Raw genomic sequence first — 22,253 nt, forward strand, 5'->3', positions numbered from 1 at the left:
CTGCACCTGAAGGTCTGATTAGCTAGGTCCTGAGAGAGCCCACACCGCAGCCCCATGTCATCCCATTGCCTCTTTCTTCCCCACAGAATTCCTAGCCTCAGAGGGTCATAGCCCTGGGGTTGTTTTTGAGAGTTTTACTCTGCTACTCTCTGTTGCAGAGAATGAGCAATTCACAGTATCAAGACTCTTAATTTTACTCAGGGTCAGCTCACCAGTAAGTGACAGAAATGGAATTAAAATTCATGTCTCTTCATTTTTTTTAATTTCTCTTACTTTCTGTTGTGCTCTGCATTTTGTTTTCAAACTGTTTAGGTATTCACTTAGCCAAACATGTTTCTGCAGATGTAAAAACCAACTAACCAGCAGCACCAAGCATGGCTGGCTGCCGAGCTTTTGTGTTGGGGCAGCAACATGGCCCGGCTGGACAGCCCTGCCTCCTTCCACATCCTGCCAACGGAGTGATTACGGCGGTAGATTACCTTGTCAGTCCTGTTTACTGCAAGCACACCGCTGACTTCCCTCCTTGTCTACCCTCACATGGCTTCTGTCCATCTAGGTTAAGTGCCATTCTGTATTTAGCAGCCATTTGAAGCTCTCTGCTTCCCTTTCTCCTTCAATAACTACTTCCTGGCCTCAGTCTGGCTCCGCGCTTCCTGTACAGGCATTGGGTCTGGGTAGACACTCAACCTTCCACATACCGTGGGCGTTTTTTAAAACATCTTTTTCACATACCACTTTAAATGGGGCTTTGATCTTTTTGCCTTTAACTGTTTACCATACTTCTGCCGTGCGGTTTTTCTTGAATAATCCCAATCCTCTGAATTAATTTTTTCTGGTCCTTTTCCAAACACTGTAATGTGGAATCTTCCCTCCAGACTCTCAAATAGGAACTGACCCTGCACTTCTGACCGGCCCCTTCTGTAGCTCCCCCAGCTTGTTTGTGAGGAGCCCGACAGTTGAGTCAGCCCTGCGTGGTGCTGACAGATTGCTGCGGGGGCTGTGGCCCTTCTAGGGAACTACGGGGCACCTTGTGTGTGTGTCCTGTGGGGCGTGCTGGTCCTTTCCAGCCTCGATCACCCAGGAAATCACCAAGGACTCCAAAAGTGTGGGTCTTCTCACCCAGACACACCTCAACTCCACACAATGGAAAATAGCTCTCGGAGAAAGGGACTCATAAATAGAACTGGTTGCTGCCAGAGGAGAGGGGGCCTGAGGGTGCAAAATAGGGGAGGGGCAGTAAGAAGCCCAAACTTCCAGTTAGTTATAAAGTAAGTAAGTGATCAGGATGGAAAGTACAGCATAGAGAATATAGTCAGCAATATTATAACTTTGTATGGTGGCAGATGGTGACTAGAATTAGCATGGTGAGCATCTTGTAATGTATATAAATGTTGAGTCACTATGTCGTACACCTGAAACTAATATAATATTGCAGCTCAACTATTCTTTGAAAAAAAATTTTTTTAAAGCAAAGTTCTTAGATGATCAGCACTCACCTAGAGGTCTGGTGGCTAATGTTTAGTATTCAGTATAAATCAAAATTATAAAAAACCTCTACAGTTATTGCTGATTAACACAGCTTTACATTTATCTAGTGCTTTAAACAGTACGTGTGCGTGTGTATGTGTGCGTTGTGTGTATGTAGATGCCTAGGGCTCTGTTTTCTTCACCATCTTGTAAGGAGGGTAAATCCTACACCCAGTCACACACACACACAGCAGTACACACATGCACACACACACCCCAGAGGCAACTGAAATGCTAGGAGGCTTAGCTAAACACACAGAGGAGAAGAGGTGTGGTCCAGAAAACCCAGCTCTGAGCCTTAGACTCTTCATTATGGCACAGCAGAAAGTGACAGGCATCTTTTCTCTCTGACTTTTCACAAATGTAAATACTTCTAGGAGGGTCTCACCTAGAGCCACTGTGACAACACTAATTAGCAGTTCACATCTTTGCAAGGTTCAGATGGCAGCCAGCCATGTGTGTTAGGAAAGAGGACATGGAGATGTCCAGGGAATGTGGGGTGCCTGGAACGGCAGGATGGGGTTGCCCTGGTGGAGGAGGGGAGGGGAACGACATGATGGGTTGTTGCTTCAGGAGTGTTCCTGCAGCCACGAGGAGGGCAGATCCTAGGAGGCTAGGCCCAGGATTGGAGGCCCAGCAGGTAGAAAGTTGTCAGCTACTTTAGGCCAGAGGTGATGAGGGCAGAGCTGAGGCAGCAGGTAGAGTCCAGAGACCTGCAAGGTCCAGAGTGAGCTGAATAACAAGACCTTTGTTCGTTCAAGTATGGATCAATAAAGTAAAAAAGCTAACCCCAGGCTCATGCGGTTCCCAGTCCAAGTTGGGGAAACAGGCATGTTAACAGGATTGCCTCACGCTGTGGGAAATGCTGCTGAAAAGCATGGTACAGAGTACCGAGAAGGGAAACATCAGTTTTGTGTGGTGGGTAGGAGAGGAATCACACTGCCCAGCAGAGGGGACGTTGTTGGGTCTCGAAGCACAAATCAGAGTTTCTCAGGAGGGCAGGGTAGAATTGGCAGAAGAAACAATACAGAGAGCACGACGGAGGCTTGGAAGATGGTGAGTTGTCTCAAGTGAAGGGCAGAACCCACCAGGGGCAGTGCCAAGGTTGTTCATTACGAAGGGCCATCTCAAAGGGAGAGTCAGAGGCCACTCTGCAGACGGGGGGAGGGCGGGACGGAAAGTTTTAAGCTGAGAGGCATAGTTAAGGATTGCTCCCACGGTGGTAAGCCTCAAGGGGAGAAAGTAGCAGGAGGACCAGTGTAGTGTACGAGTGCAGGACATCCTCATAGGATAGTCATGAATGAATGAAAGCAGGGACAATAGGGAGCAAGGAAGGGCCTCAAGAGACAAGCGGGGAGCAGAGGTTCCTGCATCTGGTTGCCAGCTTGATCCAGGGGCCTCAGGTCTTCATCCAGGTGCTGGGCAGGTAGTGGTGGTGGTCGATGCAGGAAATGTAGGGGGTGGACATAATGAGAAAGCTCAAGACGGGGAGAGTTCAGGAAGCACAGTGCCTGGCAGAAGGAAAGAGGAACTGAGAGTGGGGTCCTGTGACTGATGGGACCCAGCTCTGATGAGGGCCGAGGGGGATCTCAGTGCTCAGCTAAGGCTTACTGAGCAGGCTCTGTAGCAAAGCTACGGGAGTCCTTGCTTAGGCTCCAGCCACTGCCCTGAGCCCCTCCCTTATACCCCAGCAGCCTACCCGGTGCCCCCACAGGTTGTCTCCTGGACGCTCTGGACTCCACAGGCTGACTCTCCACCACTGGTGTGGGGTCATGTTTGTCCCACCCTCAGGAAATGACCCACTGACTCCCCTGGGTTACTGCTTCCACTCTCCCTTTGTAACATGGCAGCCGGTGATCCTTCCAGAGTGGAAATCAGATCATATCATCCCCTGATCAAACCCCCCAGTGGCTCCCTGCCAACCTGTCCTTTCCCTGCATCTGTTCTTCTCTTGAACATCTTCCAACCATGTTCCCCTTGCTTTCCCAAGAACATGCCAAGTGTCGTCTGTAATCCCATCCTAGGACCTTTCCCTGAATCTTATTTCCCTCTTCACATCTGCCCCAAATCACCCTGGCAGAGAGGCCTGGATCAACTTATTTAAAATAGCTCCCACCCCATCTTGTTGCTCCTCATCCCGTTCACCTGCTGCGGCCCTTTATGACATTTCTGAGTAGAATTATTTTCTTGTTTTTCCATATCCAGACTGTTAGCTCTGTGAAGGCAAGGACTTCATCTCTCCTGTTCACTGCTGTGCCCTCTGATTGCACAGCAAGGCTTGGTGAACGGTGGGCGCTCAGTAAATGCTGGTTGAATGAATGGAAGAAACAAATGAACCCTGACATGCTGGGCAAGCTTGTACCCATTGTTCACTGTACCCTCAGAGCACCGCTGAAGAATGGGTCTGCATTTGCCCCCACAGGACCAGGAGGTAACAGGCTCAGGGAGAGGGAGTCATCTTCCCATATCGCTGTGGACCCTGGAACCTAGCAGCCTGGAGGGATGGTAGGCTCTCCTCTGGGGGTGAAGGGTCATGGGCAGAGACAGAGGCATGTCTGGTCCTGGGGGAGACGTGCCTGTTGGTGCCCAGTAGCAGCCTCACTGGTCTCTGAAGTTGAGACACAGTCATATACCCACCGTAGGAATTCAGGGCGGGTACCAAGTTAAGGTCAGGATAGCTGTTGTGGAGAATTACAACTTGCGTGGAAGGTTCAGATGAGGTTGGAGCCCTAGGTTTCTGGCCATTCTGGGGGATGGAGGGAAGATTCCAGGTAGGGCCGTCCTGGGGGGTACAGGGAGAATCCCAGGTAGGGCTGTCCTGTGGGGTACAGGGAGGAATATGGGGGATCCCAGATAGGGCCATTGTGGGGATTCAGGGAAGATCCCAGATAGGGCTGTCCTGTGGGGGTGGGAGGCCTTGGGTGTGGCCTGACCTTAGATGGCTGTGACAGTTCAGATGGTAGGCCTGGAGGTGAGGAGACCATGGAAAGAAGGAGCTCTAGCACTGAAGGAACCCAGATGGACATTGCTGAGTGCAAGCAATGGAGGGAAAGATTGTTGTCTGTGCACCCCCATCTACAGTAAGTGCCAGAGCAAGTCTGGAAAGAGAGGTCATTTCTCCACATGACAGCAGAGTAGGGAGCTGGTAGGTACCCAGGAGGAGGGAAAGAGACAAAGATGTAGTTGTGTGACTTCATAAATAACCAGGAACCAGATGTTAAGCCATTTCACAAAACTGAATTTCCATTCTTTGCCAACTGTGTTGCTGATCACATGTCCTGAGATTTAGAAATTTTTGTGTTGACTACTTGACTCTACAAAGAATACTTACATGCATTTCTTCTTTGTGTTTTTTATTATTTTCAAGTCAGAGATTCTTTAAATCCTGAATACATTAATTTTTTTCACTCCCCTTAAAATTTAGCATTCCTGTGAGCTTTGAGAAGCTTTTGGTAATTAGGCCGGTGAGTTCCACATCTCCCTGGATGACCGGCCCTCAGCCATGTTGACAGCACCTTGGCATGGGGCTCTCCTGTCCTCACTCTTTTCCTCTCAGATTCTGGGATTTTTTGAGCCTTCACCTCTGGGCCCTTCCATGGCCTGCATTGATTTTGCTGGCAATCTTCCCCTGCACTGGACAGCCAGGAAACCACACTTCACATTTTTCTACATTGCCTTTGAGTCCTGTCTGCATGGCCTTTGGTTTGTTAAATTTCTCCTGGGGGGACAGCTAGGCACAGAGGGAAGGCCATGATGGCACTGAGTGGGAGGCTGATGGACCTGTGTTCAGGTCCTGCTTCTTTCCGTTGAGGTTCTGGCCCCTAGGGTGGGATCCTCTGCCTCTCTGAGCCTCGTGTCTTCATGTGACAGAGGGGTGGACATTCCTACCTTGAAGCACTGCTCTGGGCATGGAGGGGCCAGCCTGTTTGAAATTCCCTGCTCTGGCGCCTGGCCTCAGTGATCCTGTGGAGCCTTGTGAGCAATGTGTCCCCATTTGATTATATGGTGCCCTCCTCGGTGCCCACAGGGTGAGAAAGCAAAGTTTCTCCAGTGATGACACAAATGACCACATCCCACTTGTATTTTTGCATCTTTTCTAATGATACTGACCTCTACTTTTATTCACTTGACGAATTTTTATTGAGGGCCAACTATGCGCCAGGCATGGCTAGAGGCTCTGGGGATAGATCAGCGAGCAGTACAGGGGAAAACCCCTCCCTTTGTGGAGTTTACATCCTCAAGCAAACCCTCTTACTCTTTTACTATTCCCAGATCTCTCTTCCAAATATATTTGTTGGTTAATATGCATTTGGCTGTTAAGTTCTCAAAACACTTATTGAGCGTTTACTCTGTGCCAGGCACTGTTCTAAGCATTTTATATGCATTATCTCATTGGCATCTATACCAGTTCCCACACAACCATATGAAGGAGGCTCTGTTATTGTTCTCATTTTACAATGGCCCGTGCAAGTCTGGAAAGAGAGGTCATTTCTCCACATGACAGCAGAGTAGGCCCGTGGTGTACACACTGTAGGGGTCGCGTCCTGACTCCAGGGCCCATACCCATCCTCGCTGCTCCAGCTGCCTCAGTTGTTCCCAGGATGGGCCTTAGACCTTAGTTCAGGCTTTCCCCTCCAACAGAAATGCCACATGGACTGTCACCTTGACACCCAGCAGAGGCCCACACACATAGTAGGCAACTTAGGAGCGTTTGTTGCCCGGGTGCGTGTCTGCATGGCCCCTGGAGGGGCTTTTAGGCCCAAGAGCCACCCCCTGCTGGTCATCACGCTGACCTCTGTTGTCTTCTGTTCTAGGATGGCCACAGCTTGCTCCTCTGCCCGACTAGTGGGTTAGTGCAGGCTCCCCCCTCCTGCACCCTGCCCCTCTCTGGTCCCTCATGGCTCCGCAAGTGGAGGCAGCAGGATGGCTTCTGTGGTCCACGACATGTTTCCTTGTCATCCCCTTCTGAGCCTTCTCACTGTGCCTCCCCTCACCATCACGTTCTCTTTTGATCTAGCAAATCCAGGCCCTTGGAGAAATCAGACAGTATGAAATATGAAAACTGCCTGGGAAGTAATTGAAGAAACACTGTGACTTTTGAAACCCATAGAGATAACACTCACACCTTCTTACTCACGTTATTTAATTTTTAATGGCAGATTTAATTAATGGAGATCGGGTCTTCTGGTTTCAGATGTGCATACGGAGCAGCTAGAGGAGGAGGAGGGGCGGCTGTTTATAGGGTGGAGGAAAAGGCTCCAAGATCGGGAATCTGAAGAGTGTAATGGGGAAGAAAGATCACCCAGAGATAATAGTTCACGATCACTGGGTGCTAGTTGACGTGTGGGGATTCAGTACAGTGCATTTAGAGAGATGTCCCTGCAACGTTTAAATGGGTGATAGGGCTCCTTGCAGGCACTGCGCCCAGGCCTCCCCAGGCTCTGTGGGACTATGCTGCAGGCAATTCCAGGCACCCTGCTGGTACCACACTCCATCGTCCACACAGCTGCCAGAATGTCCTTTGAAACACACATCTCCCCTGCCACTCCCTCACATAAAAAGTAAAACCTCTGCCTTCCGGCCTGCAGTTGAGAACCCCACATGCCCAGGTCCCAAGCTGTCTTTGTCTCCGGCCCCTTCCCTTGCTTCTGGTAAGACTACAGCATCTAACGTGTGGTGTCTGTCCCTCTCCCTCTCATTATTGGCTCATGTAAGACTCCGTTCATTAAAAGTGCATGTACCCTTTATCCCAAGAGTTTGACTTCTAGAATGTACCCTTCAGATATGCTCACTCGTGCACAAAGGTAAAGATGCCATGATGTGCCTTTCAGCATTGCTTGTGATCGTGGAACCTACTATGCAATACTATTCAGTGGGTGAAACGATGAGGCGTCTGAGAAGGGAAGAAACGAGGAACGGTGTTGAGTCCACTGTGGTGCTGGGGGTGTGCATGGGTGAACTGGCTTGCGGGGGCAGTGTGCAGGAGGGGAGCGCTGGGGTCCAGGCTGGCCAAGAGGCTTACTGGTCACTGTATTCCTACCCTCTGCCCTTTGTGCTTTTGCCCTTTTAAACCATGTGTAAGTAGTATTTTTTCAAAAACATTGTTTAATATTAAAAAAAAAAAATTTAGGCCTTGATTCAAGTGCCAGCTCCCAAGAAACCAGTCTGATGGTCTCTGCCAGACTGTCTTTTCTTGAGCACATGGGACAGTTGGCTGAGCGTCCCATTGTAATTGTGACATTGTGTTGCCTGGGAGCCCCGTGAGGCTAGGGGGCAGGCGTGCTTGTCTTGGAAACCCCGGGTACTCGGGGTTCTCCATATGAGCATGGATGGTTCCAGTCCTTAGAGAAGCCCACAGAGGTGGTATGGTCCAGGGGCCTGCAGAATGCCCTGCTCCTCCTGGCAGAGGGTCTGAGTGGACTCCAGCACCCTCAGGAATGCCTGGTGGACACAAGGAGAGGGCTCAGCATCCCCATGGCTCAGACCAGGACCTCCGTGGACCAGGGGAGCCACACAAGGGACGCTCCGTGGTGCGTGGTCCCAGGGTCTGCTCAGGCAGATGACATGGCAGACTTGGCGGGGAGGGCGGGCGTGACAGGAAGGGGAATTCCTCTGAGTCATTCTGAGAGACAATAGAGGAAGCTGCAGCAGGATAATCACAACCACTTCTTGGCCTGTGGGCACTTCCTGTGACAAATCTCACCGACCACATGTTCAGTCTGAGCTCTTAAGCAACTCAGCTGCTTGCTGAGCTCGCCCTGGCCGGGCCGCCATGTGTGTGGAGATGCAGAGGCAGCACCGAGGCACTAGGGGTCCCAGCAGCCCACCTTGGAAAGGGACATTGACAGACCACAGGCCACAGGCCTAGCAGACAGTGACCTGACGTGTCTCCAAAGAGGAGAAGGCCTGAGCTGAGAGACTGTCTTGTGGCAAAGAGAACTGACCGGGGGTGGATGGAGGAGCTTAGTAAGGCCTATGCCCGCCTCAGAAAGTCCAGTGATGCCATGGGGGGCAGGGTGAGCACCGTGAGCCCACCACCACTCAACCCCGTCTCCCAGCCATCCTGCAAGAGAGTTGGGAGCCCTGTCTTACCACGAGGAAATAAGCTCCAGGAAGTAAGTGACTCACTAAAGAACACAGACCACATACGCCTGAGGAGAATGGAAATGTGGGCCTACGGGTCATGCCATCTTCTGTGAGGGCCCATGGATGGAAGGGTCAGACTGAGTCTAAACGATTCCCATCAAGGACATCACAGAAGAGCATCTGCGTGGAGTGGGAGGAGAAGCCCTGAGCCAATTCATGTCTGTGTGTCCTTACTCCCACACCTAGGATAGTCCATATTGGGTGAATGTCAGACTAGTTTAGACAAAATCATAATCTCTTGGCTGGAACATCAGGACTCCAGAGAGAGAACATGGGGCAGCTTGGAGTCAGCAAAGACCTGCAGGAGCCAGAGCAGTTCTGGGGGCGGGGGGAGGAGAACCCCTATTTATTTTGTGCCTGTTGTGTGCCGGGAGTATTCGCATTTCCCATCTGCTGTGCCTGATGGTTGGCAGAGAGAGGCATGGGATATCTCGCCGGTTTAGAAGTGAGGACCTGCCAGGCTCACTCAGCATTTGGGGGGTTGAAGACCCAGCACTGGGCTCACCCCAGCACAGCCCAGAGCAGTATTCTGGCACCCAGGCTCCTGCTGGTATGGGCCCCAGGTGTTCCCTCAGGCACACCCCCTTCCATGGGCCCTCCCACTTGACTCTTCCCTGAGGCAGGTACCAGGATGGGATGAGGGTCAGGTTCCCACCCAAACTCTGCCTTTGATACCCTGCAGGTCTAGGGGAGGTGCTTCCTGCCCCTGTCTTGATTACCTTCTCTGCAGATGGATGATGGGGTGCCATGGGGCTAAGGCACTTCCCCTGCATGGCTCTGATCTGGGTACCTTTTCCATTTTGTCTAAGGAGTAAATTGTTCCTTTTGGGCCAGGCTACCTCTATGCATGGTAGAGTGGGGAGATCCAGGCTTGGAGTCGACAGGCATACACAGGGGCATAGCTCTATGACTTCAGGATCCCTTTACCTGCCTCTTGAACTTCTTATAGGGACTGACCCATGCTGGTGGGAGGCACTTGAAGCTGGAAGCTTCCATTTACCCATCTGTAAAAGAGGGGCAACCCCCCCTCCACACACACACACACAGGTTCTAAAAAGGGTCTAGCCCAGCTCTGCAAGGGTAGGCAGGCTTCAGATGGCACCTCTGCTATCTTGTCACCCTCACCTGGGAAGTCTGACTGTTGGCTCGTCTTGGGCTGTCCTCTGGGGTTTCATTCTTGACACTGCTTCCTGCAAAAAATCAGTCTATCCGCTGTGAGCCTCAAGGTGCTCCACCAGGAGTGTGGTGGCAGGTCAGGTGAGCAGGTGTGTTTTTATTGGTCTCTTCTGGAAACAAGTGGAAAGTGCTAGGTTCTGGGTCTTTGAGGCATAAAGAAGGGGAGTAACTTACCGAGAGTCACACTGTGGTGGCCCCAGGGCTTCAGCCCAGCTTTGTCTTACTGCAAGGCCAGGCTGTTCTCTACACCAATCTGGTCTGTATGTGCACACTTACTAGGTAACCTCAGAAGGGATGGAGGTGCATGCCTTTGCTACCGCCCTGCAGCTCTGGACAGGGAGCCACCTTGCCAGGGAGCGCGGTGGTCATGGCAGGCAGCAGAGCACACACCCAGCTGGGAACCAGACATGTAATGCAGGGCTATGGTCTTGGCACAGCGCTTGCTCTGTGGCTTTGGGTAAGTTGCTTCACCTCTGGGCAACAGAGTCCACCAACCTATAAAATAGGGGTTGGACCAGATCAAGTCTCAGTATGCTTTTTCTTTAAACATAGTAAGTATTGTAGTCTCTGTTTAAATTACTCGCCTCTGCTATTGTAGGACAAAAGCAGCCATTGAAGATGATTAAACAAATCATGAGTGTGGCTGTGTTGCAATAAAACTTTATTTACAAAATCAGGTGGCAGGCCAGGTTTTGCTCATGAGTGGTGGATTCCTGACCCCCAAACCAGAGGATCTACATGTCCCTCCAGCCGTTGCTACTCTAGGATTCTGCAGCCAAGGTTGGCCCACGGTGGGTGGGAGCTAGACCCGAGCTGTTGATCAATCACTGATCTGCTTTGATGCTGGTCAAGAAATTAGCATCTGTTGATTTTTAACATGGTTGCTCCCATGAGGGAGCCAGAGGGAAATTTCAATCTCTGGTAACCAGTTCTGTTTTTCTCTTTGTAGAATGCCGAGATGTATAAACTGTCTTCACAGCAATTCCATGAGGCAGCTTCGAAAATGGAGGGCACGATAAAGTAAGAATTTGCTTATTATTTTTTGTAAACTTAGCCTGTATTTGTAAGAATCACCACACATGGCTTGAAACCTGCCACCACCTGCCTAATTTCAAATTTCTCTAATAACATAGACAACCATCTGCTCCTCGGTCTCTCACCTGGATATGAGGCAGCCATTGGCCATCTATAATTGGCCAAATGAGTGCTCAGCTCTTCCCTGGCTCCCTGGCGGTGGGAGTGGGGCTGTGGCAGACGGGCAGACTTGTTTCAGACCCTTTGTACTGTGGGCTGGGCCACAGATTGGCCATCAGGCTCCCAGGGGAGTCAAGAAAAGGGTGCTGCTGCCTTGCCCCCCGCCCCAGTTTGTGGAGGTGGTTTTCAGAGCAGCCTATTCCTGAGTACAGCTCTGTGTGCCTGGCCCTGAGCCATGTACCTCTTGCATGCTGACATGCTCAGGGCAGCTCCCATATTATTCCCAGAAGGACTGGGGCTCAGGGACGCTGGTGGCTGGCTGAGGTCACACAGCGCTGAGTCCCAGCATCCAGTCTGTCCTGCTTCTGTGCTGTGAGGGAGGCTTCAGAGCCAGAACATTAAGGCATGGCAGGTGCATGCAGTGTGTCCATTACAATTGCACCCTACTGCAGGGGGAGGTCACAGGATGGTCTGCAGGGGGTGCTGTGGAAGGGAGAGCTGGGCCTTGCACTCTGGGTCCTTTGTGTGAAGGTGGTCTCTGTGGACCAGGCCAACTCCCTCCTCCTCCCTCAAGGGTCTCTCCCTCCCAGGCGTAAATCAGGGTGATTCCCCAGGCAAACCAGTCACAGTGCAGAATGGTGAGGGGTTGGATGTGGCACGATGAGAAGGAATCATCAGAGGGAGGTTTAGGTGACTGGGAGGTAACAAAGTGCTTATAAATACAGCTGCTGATGCAAACCGTGCAAGGAGCCAGGAAGGGTAGTGGGAGCAGATGGACTCAGTACAAATCTGGGGTGCCCCATGGGGCATCTGAAGCTAGGAGGCCATACTTCTGGAATGGACTACAGAGCCGCTTTGGGGAAGAGGAGTTATCTTGGGATTTCAAGTCCTAGAGCAGGAGACTCGGAGAAGGAACTTTCCGGCAAGCAGGTAGAGACTGGAAAGGTCTTAAGTCTGCCCACTGGGATCCCACGGGGATTCTGGGTGTGACCAAATGCTGTGGGCTGCACAGACCTCGAGGAAATGGACAAAACCGCAGTGCAGCCTCTCGCCTGGGCCATTCCCCTGGAGCTGCCTGTGGGGCAGTGATGCTGGATCCTTAGCCCCTCTCCCTCTTTACCTGGATCATGGAACAGCCCGCCAAGGGGAAGAGGCTCTAGGGAAAAGCCAGCCAGCTTTACTGTCAGTGACCATGCTGTTTTGTTGCCTGCCATGTGGTCCACCATCCTGAGAGTGGAGACTCCTGGCCTCCTGGTCCCCTGGATTAATGCATTTGACTTTACTGTCACATCCTTTCTCATCGTCATGTCTTCTGAAGGCAAAGGGGAGATGGCATGTGAGTGTCTTCTTAATCTGAGTGAAGGGAAAGGTTTTTTTCAAATGTTTACAACATCCCTTGATAATTACTACTATATGCTAAGCATATGACTAAATGGAGATGCTCTGCAAGGCACTTCCAATGCATCCTCTTATTTCCTATCGTTGGCATTTCACAGATGAAGAACTGAGGCTGGAGAGGTGGGATGCCCCTTACCTGGCCCATGATTACGCTCCAAGCTGGCGTCAAGCTTCATTTAGATGCTTCAGCGCCACGGCTCTTCTCCATGTGTCTTTGCATCTTTCCTGTCCCTCGAGGGCCCCTCTGAATGTGAGATGGGTGTCAGGATGGTGCTGAGCCTGCCTGGGCTCTAGAGTCAGGCAGACCTGGAATCCACCCTGGCCCTGCCTCTTACTGGCTGGTCCTGTGACCTTGGGCAGGTCACTTCCCCTCTCTGATTTCCTCATGTGCAAAACAGAGCTGATATCCCTCTAACGCTTTGAGTGAGATAACACATAGAAAGCAGACCTAACGTGTCAACAGTTGGTGGTGGTGTTGTGACCATTTTTAATAATGGCAGTCATTTGAATCACTCTCGTAGCACCCAGCTTGGCATAACGTGGCACAGATTTAATCAACAAATTGAGCTTACTAAAAAAAAAAAAAAAATTGCCTTTGCCCAAACAGAGTAAACAGGAAGCAGTGCAGAGTTAGAAATAATTTTACTTAAACATTGGGGATGGAGGGTGGAATCCTTGATTGGGAGATTTCTTGGATTAGCAAATGATTGTAAATTGCATTGTAAATGCCAACTGCTGACAGCAGTAATAGTTCTCTTCCAAGACAGTGAGCATCTTTTAACAACTTTGAGTAAACTGGATGTTTACTTAGGTGGCTAACTAGATGTCCATGTATTCATTTGTTCATTTAACATACATGTATAGAGTGTCTACTGTTTGCCAGGCACCATGCTAGGTAGGTGCTGGTGATAGAATGATAAACAAGACAGCTCCAGTTCCTGTCAGCAAGGAGCTTGTCATTTGGAGAATGACAAACAATATTTTTAAATTAATTGCATAAAAAGCAATTGCCCAAACAATGATTGATTATGGTAATGAGCCATGAAAGAAAGTGTTTGAATTAAAAGGCACATGTCTGAGGACGCTAATGCAGACTTAGATGTTTGGGAAGGCTTTTCTAAGGAAGTGACATTTAAACGGATTCCTGCAATATGAGGAGGCTTTGACTAGAGGAAGGAAGTGGACAGAGCACTTCAAACAGAAGTTTCCACATGTGCAAAGGCCCGGGGGCAGGAAGTGATTTAGCATATTCGAGGAACAGAAAGGCCAGTGTAACTGGAGAGGAATGAATGAGAAGAGAGAGACAAGGATGAAGGATGAGAGACCAGGACTAAGAAGTCAGCAGAAGCCAGACCACACAGAACTTTGTAACCATGTTAGAGATTTCACTCGCATACTAAAATTAGTGAAATACCATTTCAGCTTTCTTTTTTTCTTTCCTAATATATGCACTTATGGTATTGACTTCTCTATAAACACAGCCTTAGCTGCACCCTAATGTTTTGATATATTGTGTTTTCATTATAATTCAGTTCAAAATTTTTCTAATTTTTATTCTGATTTTTTTCCTTCAACTCATGGGTTATTTAAAAATATATTGCTTAATTTCCAAACATTTGGTAATTTTCTAGTTACATTTTTTATTTAAAAAAAGTTTAAAAAACTTATTTAGTAATCTCTACCCCCAACTGGGGCTCAAACTCATGACCCTGAGATCAAGAGTCACACACTCCACTGACTGAGCCAACCCAGCACCCCTCTAGTTACTTTTTGAATAATTGATTTTCAGTTTAATTCTGTGGTTGAAGGACATACTCTAAATCCTCTAAAATTTTGGGACCATGCTTTATAGCCATATATATTATTTGTTTTGTTAAGCACTCTGTGTATATTTGAAAAGAATGTGTGTTCTGCCAATGCGTGTAGTATTCTGTGTTTGTCGGTTACGTTCAGTCGGTCGGTCAGGTTCAGATTTTCTGTATCATTACTGATGTATGGATTTACGGTTTCTTTCTGAGATCATTTTCCTTCTAACTGAAGAACTTCCGTAGTATTTCTTTTAGTGTTGCTTTGCTGATTATAAATTCTCTTTTTTTAATTGTCTGGAAATCTATTTCATCTCAGTTTTGAAGAATCTTCTCTTTGAGCTCCTTGAAGGTATCTTTACATTCTGATTTGATATCTTTTTTTCCCTGGAGAAGTCAGCTGTTGATATTATGATTACTCCTTTTTTGGTAATTACTTTTTTTCCCTCTGTCTGATGTTTAGCTTTTCTTTGTCTTTGGTTTTTTAGCAGTTTGACTATCATGTGGCTATGAGTCCATTTTCTTTCTTTTTTCTGCTTGGGGTTCATGTAGTGGGGTTTGATGTCCTTTTGTTTTAGAAATTTCTCAGCCATTATCTCTTCAAATAAAACTCTACCCTAGTTTGTCTTTCTTCCTTTCTGGCATTTCAGTTACATGTATTACTGTGTCTCATTTGTCTCTGTGCCTTTTTTTTTTTCTGTTTTTCATCACTTTTTTTTAATCTTCATGCTGTCACCTGCAATTTCTCTATTGACTGTTCACTTCACTAATCCTTTTAATGTGTCAGGTCTCTCTTAAACCTATTTTTGAATCTGAATTTCAATTATTGAATTTTTGTCAGTTCTAGAAGTTTAGTTAGTTAGTTAATTTGTTTGTTTGTTTGTTTGTTTGATTCCCAGTCTCTGGTGAGATTCTGGTTTTGCCATCTGTTTTCTGGAACCTATTAGTTATAGTTATTTTGAGGTCATCCGAGGGTCTGTTTCTATTGCCATTTTTTCCCTCTTAGTCCTATCTCTTTGTGTGCCTGGTAATTCTTGATTGAATGCCAGGCATTGTACAGAGACTATACAGAGGCTCTGGAATGTATCTTCTCCCCCAGAGTGCTCCACCCTATTCCCTCGTGGCCACCTGAGGGACTGAGCTGACTGGAGGCTTGCTGCATGTTTGGTAAAGCTCAGGCTACTTCTGATTTACCCTTCTTTCTAGGGCATGGCTTTCCAAGGCTCCAAGGCACCTCCTTTCTTGGTGAGCTCTGAACCCCTTTGTTCACCTCCTCAGTTCTGTGAGACTTCTGAAAATTCCACTTTGCCTTTCAGTGGCTTTTACTTGGCTCCTTAGCCTCTTGCCTTAAATAGCTCAAGAATGTGCTAAATGCCTTAAAAGAGGAAAACCACTGAGTGTTGGCTCACTGTATTTTAGCTCCCTTCTCTCCAGAATCCTGGTCCCTCAAGGCCTAGCTGTCTTGGCAGCCTTGAGCTCCAAAGGACTGTTGTCTCTCCATCCTCCTATGAGATTGCCAGAAGCCCTGAGGCTTCTCCACCCTTTAGCTGAAGCTGTTTGCCCAACTCTCAGCCTCCCTTCCTGCACCGAGAATTGCCAAAAAACTCAGTGAGGACAAGTGGCTCCAGGAGTGAGTACTTAACCTCTCTACAGTTCCCTTCCCTTCATAATCTTGACCCTGAAGGCCTATTTTGTCTTGATCCTCAAATGCCTTAAACAGACTTTAAATTTCAACTTTTAAAAATTTCTTTCTCAGAGGAGAGTGTAGTTCTTCCCCAAGCTACTCCACTATAGCTGGGATCAGAAGTCTCAACTTAGGTTTTGAGGAATGATTAGTTTGCCAAGCAGAAAATGGCCATGCCAGGCAAAGGAAAGAGAGTAAGAACTAAAGCAAAGTCAATCAAACACTGGTTAGCAACATCAGACAATGATGGCACGGATGGCCCTCCCAACTTTTCTTGGGCTTGCTGAGCTTTCCTGAGGCCTGCTAAGCCCACCATATATGCAGGGCCTCAGAAGATGCCTGTCAGAGAGTCAACAGAGAACTCAAGACTAAAGAGGAATGTCGTTGGTGAGGCCAGTATTCACAATGTGCAGACTCTTGTTTTGGAAGAATTCTGTCATTGGGATAGAAGTGGATATCCAAAGTATGTATGCATGCACAGACACACACGTGCGTGCACGCCCCTCTACCTCACAACAGCACAGCAGGCAGGATTGTTCAGGTTTTCTGAAGGAAGAGATTAAGACCCCAGGGAACATCCTGCATTTATTGTGTCACATCTATTTTTTATGACAACCTTCAGTCCTCTTCCCGTGGGATTCATTCAGAGCCTGTCTCGACTTCTCCCTATCAGGAAACTTGTACGGTCCTCCCTGGCTCCACAGAGAGCCACCCCTCAAAGAGGTTAGAACAATTGAGTTGAAGGAAGAAGGTTATTAACTGTTTCCTGAAACTGAGTCATTGTGCTGCAAGGACTTTGATCCAGAGACATCTGATTAATGTGGACACAGTGACTTGGAACTTGCTGGGGCTGAGCTGCTATGGTAGCTCTCACCCTTACCGGGAAGTCAGGGCTTATTAAATAACCTGTGGGGGAGGGGTTGGTCTCACCTGAGAGTATATTCTCAGGTGCTCTATTGAGCTCCAGACAGATTGATTACCTATTAAAACAATGGTCATTTATTTGAACCCCAAATAAAATAGCATTCTGTCTTAATTGATCCAGATAATGTTCACATTAGTCTGATTTCAAAAGCTGCTTCTCACCCTCACTTCCCTGTCTTACATAACTTTGTAAAAGGAGCATTTTCTACTCAGAAATTTACTAAAATATGTGGCTTAAACTGGTGTACATGGCTCTTTGAGAGGTTACAAATCAAAACCCATTTAATAGTTCATTTAACAATCAAAATTCAGTTAATACATTTCTTTAAAAACCTGCATGCAGCTGTTCTGCTGGACACTTACATGGCTCCCTGGGGGTCTCCTCTAAACAGGAAGCTCTGGTGGCAGATGCCATTATTGTCCCACCCTGCAGGTCTGGAGACTTAAGTCCCCTTACATCTCAGGCTCAGTTCATTAGTTAATTAAGCAGGGAAAATGATGGTCCCTGTGTGTCAATGAAATGTGGTTATCCACAGAAGTACTCAGGGACACACAAACAGCTGGTGGCGGACTAGGATTTGAACCCGGGCCTAGATGAATCTAGCTCTTTTCTACTCTACCAAGATACTTCCCTCTCAGGAATTTGCAGGACAAGGGGATTATCTGCTTGCTGATTAGCTGATTCAGACATCCCCCCCACCTCAGGCTGGTGCTGTAAATTTCAGAGTGTGTGGGTGCATCCCCTGCCCAGGGCTCTTTGTAATGCAGGCAGAGTTCTGCCTCTTGTAGCAAGAGAGAGATATATGCAGAGAGAATTCATCAACAGAGGTAGTGTTTGTGTGGTATGTGGAAATGGAAAGTCCAAACAAAAGATCTGGGGTGGTAGTGCTCCCTCAGGCCAAAGCCCTGGGCTGGTTCTGGAAGTAAATGTGGGCCACCTTTGAAGAGCCTCAGTGGGGAGAGGAAGTGGTTGGCTTCTTGCCCACACCCCATCGTGTGCCCCCAGCAGACATCACTAGAGGATCCCAGCAATCTCCCCCTGAACCTGGTTGGGTTCTCCTCAGGGTTGGCATTCAGGGTGAAACCTACTTGCCAGCCCTGGATCAGATGACTTCTAAAGACCCGAGTTTTCCAGTTGGAGACTCTGCTCAGTTCCTAATTTCAGAATGCAGAATATACTGAGTTACCATTGTAGATCCTATTTTCTGTCTAGAATGCCCCCTCTTCTTTCCTTGCAGAGTAGGCTCGCTTTTCAAAATCCAACTTAAGAATCTTTTCTGTTTACTGTTTGTCTTCCCCAGAGGTCAGTCCAATATCTTATTTTTCTCTGCATCCGCACTGTCCAGCCCAGGACTTAGCTGTGACAGATGCTCACCAGGCATGTGTTGGGTGGGCGGATGAGCTGAGGCCCATTGTGTAGACTTCAGGAGTGGGATTTAAAAACAAATTGTTGACTGTCTAAGCACCTTCTCCATGGAGGCTTCTGCCATGCACAGCAGGGCCCCAGGTCCAGCGGTGGGGTGCTTGGGGGGAGTGTAGGGTGGCCTAGGGCAGGACTTTGAGGTCAGACAAGTGAGTGCATTCCCAGCCAGGCTGCCTGATGTGTGGCATGCATCAGATGACAGAACTACTCTGAGACACATGTCCCTTGCTTCTGAAGGTTTTTCTAAGGACATCGTGAGGCAATTTGTTAAGCACACTCAATAAACACTAGGTATTACGTATATAGAAACTCCCATTTTAATAGGAGAGAGATTGAAGTGCAGTAGCCAAAGAGGGTACAGTCTCGATACATCGATACACAGAGCGACTCAACAACTGTCTGGACCTGGAGCCACGAAGGAAGGGGAGACACTGGGACCCCCCAGCTCTCCTTTTAGAGACGCGCCCTGCAGAGACCCTCATGTGTGTGCACAAACAGCCACAGGCAAGGGGGCACGGAGCCCTGTGTCCAAGAGTGACAGATTTGGAGGCAGCCTCACTGCCTGTGAATAGGGCAGTGGATGAGCATAATCTGTCTGATGTGGAAGAGCAAACAGCGGTTAAAAAATGAGCTGTGTGCGCTAGCACAGGAGGATGCTTGGGAGATGTTGTTGGGTGAAAAAGCGGGTTGTGGTTTACTCTGTGTGTGCACATTTGACACACATACAGTCTCTCTATTCAGTAAGTATGTGCAATTTATGTGGATATAGAGAAGAGGGTGTGGAAGGATACACTCCAAACAGAAAACTGTGGTTACCCCTGGGCAGTTCAAGGGTGTTCAGTATTATAAAAAGAGTCAGAGGGGACTGTAACTTATTTGCTATGTTTTTAATTTTGTAAAAAAATATATATTTATGTGCAGCTTGTGTAATTAAAAATTAATAATAATATAGAGACATTGCAAGAGAAGAATCGATGATGATTTGGGCCAAGGAAAAGGGAGGTTCCCAGTACAGTTGGGAACCAGATCCCAAGCTGACAGCTGGCAGGGACCACACACAAAGATGAGAGCTGACCCTGGAATTGTGTTCCTGGTTACACGTTTGTGCACCTGCACATACATGTATGTGTGTGACTGTGTGGGAGGGCATGTATATGTCAGCGTGAGTGTACGTGTGTGAGTGCATGTCCATATGTGTGCGTGTCTGTGTGTGCATGCCCATGTGTGTCAGTATATTGTCTTCTGATCAAGGCTTGGCTTCTAACTCTCCTGATGCCCTGTCTTTGAACTTCTCCATCAAAGATGGAGACTGTTGGACTAGATCTGTGGTTTTAAATGTCCTTTAGCTGTGGCTCCTGTTCAGAAGAAATCTGATGTGACGTGAACATGTGAGGTGCAGATGAGCTGCCATTCTGGGTGAAGCCAGAATGGACATTGAGGCCCTATGGTCAGAGGCCCAGCTCCTGGAAGGCCAGGGGTCCAGGGGAAAGTGGGCTTCTTCCCTTCCAGGCACCCCATCACTGCCTTCATGAGGGCGCAGCCCACTGCCCTGGGATCCTGCAGGTGCTGCTGGCTGGGTTTGGGCTGACATGCCATCTCACGCATTAGCAGGGAGATGACAGAAGATGAACCCTGAAGCAGGCAGTGTGGTTTTTTGCTGGCAGGTGTAGCCAAAGGTTCCATCTGGAACAAAGTCGAAATGTTACTGAGCAAAGGAAACCTAGAAATTAGCCAGTGGTTTTCTGTCGTGCATTTGCTGTGTTACATAAGCCATCAAGCACTGGGCAGCGGCCCTTCCTGCTGTGCTGCTCAGGCTTGAGGCTGGGGAGGCCCCGGGGGGGGTGGGGCTGGGGGGATCACAGCGGTGAAAGGGCCTAGAAGCTGAAAGGCAGGGAGGGAGAAGCCTAGCCAGAGGATGTACCTATCCCTCTTAGAAGGAGACTCTGACTGGTACAGGCCTAGAGCCTTGAACTGCAGCTTGAAAATTTAAGTTAGATCTAGGGAAGGACTTCCCAACTTGCAATGAGTGATCATAACATATTAACTGAGAGAAGGAAGCTGTACAGCCTTTATCTTCCTCTGGAGATGTTTAAGGAAAAGCAAGTATTGCTCTGTACCCGGAATGTGGTATATGCCAGCCCTCTTCCCCATGTGATCACAAACAACAGAAGGGCCATTTCCTCTGCGTCAGCATTCTGTTGGCCTCCCCTGGCTGGCAGGCAGCCGGCCACTGGGTTTCTCCCAGGGAGAGTTTCCTAGTGGTTTGCGCTTGACCCCTGCTTAGGGCAGGGATACTGTCCCCACTTCTAGTGATTCATTCCATAGCCCCTGCTGTGGTTCTCTGGTCCACCATCCACAGAAGGGAGTCAGGGAGGACCTAGTTGTAGTTGCCCATAACTGCCTGGTTATGAAAACTTTGATAATCACTTCTCTTTAAAGAGAGGATTAGGTGATGGTGATCTGGAGTCTTGGCTTAGGCTGGTACAGGACACAGACATGGACAGTACAGGACATGGTCTGACATGGTCTTCGCCTCCGCCGAGAACACAGACGCCACCCTACCTGCAGCCTGCCCACCTCCCCAGACAGCACCCACTCCCTCTGCACTTGTCTCCAACATGTCCCCGCCCATCCCAGATCAGTTAGCTGTGTCTCTGAGGTGCCTCATAGAACCTAGGGACACTTCCTGGGGTGCAACTTAGAGCACTGTTTGACACTTCTGTGTTCAAGCATCCCATTCTACTAGATCACAAACTTCTTGTGGGCAGGAACCTTGTTTTCCTCATCTTTGTGTCCCGCGGGTCCAGGACTTACGCGCTCACTCTGTATTTAGTGAGTGGAAACCCACTGTAACATATGGTAACTGCTACAGCAGTGCATGAAAGAAACAGTCTGGGAGCAGAGGAGATGGAGCAATTAATCCTGCCCGAGCACAGTGGGGCTTCAGAAATGAATTCATGTTTGTGCTGGGTCCAGGCAGGCTCTGCTGGCAAGGGTCAGGGTAAGCAGCCTGAGAGTGGGTCCTTTCCCTGTGGGGTGTTAGAAGAAGGTAGGGCACTGGTGTTGGGGGAGAAGCAGATACTGAGGGGGTAGGGATGAAGCTCAGATGTGGCTGGAAGGGCGGGCTGGTCCGGATGTAAAGGGCCTTCTGTGCATATGAGAGAATTTGGAATTCACCCTACAGGCAGTGGCAAGCCATAAAAAAGCTTTTAAGCAGGGAATTGATATGATCGAATTTGTGTTTTAGAAAGATAACTGGCAGCTTCTGGGAGATGAAACGGTAATGGTGTTGAGGTGGGAGGCAGGAAGCCTGCTTAGGAAGCTGCCGCAGTACTACTAGCTGGGTTGACTCTCCCATTCAGCAGATACGTGGTGAGGGGCCCCGTGCGGGCACGGCCCAGGCAGGGCACAGCCCTCGGCCCCGCAGAAAGGGTTCCCTTGCTCAGGGCAGCGAGATGGACAAACGGTCAGCAGTGAAATAAGATGATTCTGCCAAGTGCTGTGAGGATAAAAGGAGATCATGGGATAGAGGGGACTGGAATTTCTGGACGGAGGATCAGGGACGACTGTCCAACACTGGAGCAGCACCAAGCAATAAGAAGGGGCTGTGCAGATACCCAGGTGTGGGCACGGTGGATCCCTGGGAGACTCTGCGTGCCAGTGGGAATGGATGAGAAGCGGGAGACAGGGAGGCCCCTGACCAAGGCTGGGGCCTTGGAGGGTTTGTGTACCATCCCTGGAGCTGTAGGCAGGTAAGGGGCTGCCTAGCCGCCCCAGCACTGGGGCAAGGAGGGTCAGGGGAGCCTGTCTGACAACCATGGGGGCGGTGGGTCCTGTTACGTTCGAAGCTCCTAGAGCCAATTCCCTGGGCTGACCCCACTTGGCGGGCTCTGAGTGGTAGCCATGGCTCCAGGGCAAGGGCAGCCTCCAGGGGCAGCAGGCCTCTGCCCCGTACTTTCTTACTGCTCGGAGATCC

The 22,253-nt window shown here is 49.0% G+C and overlaps 1 protein-coding gene across 1 annotated transcript in view; it reads left to right on the forward strand.

Annotated features, from left to right (window-relative positions):
* Positions 1-22,253, forward strand: part of CHCHD6 (coiled-coil-helix-coiled-coil-helix domain containing 6) — a 251,211-nt gene that overhangs the window by 193,511 nt on the left and 35,447 nt on the right. Inside the window, exon 6 of the mRNA XM_021695035.1 lies at positions 10,799-10,869. Within this exon, the coding sequence (XP_021550710.1) occupies positions 10,799-10,869 (71 nt within the window). The remainder of the gene's footprint in view (positions 1-10,798; positions 10,870-22,253) is intronic.

Source organism: Neomonachus schauinslandi, chromosome 1 (genome assembly GCF_002201575.2).
Source record: "Neomonachus schauinslandi chromosome 1, ASM220157v2, whole genome shotgun sequence".
In the NCBI taxonomy this organism is placed as follows: Eukaryota; Metazoa; Chordata; class Mammalia; order Carnivora; family Phocidae; genus Neomonachus; species Neomonachus schauinslandi.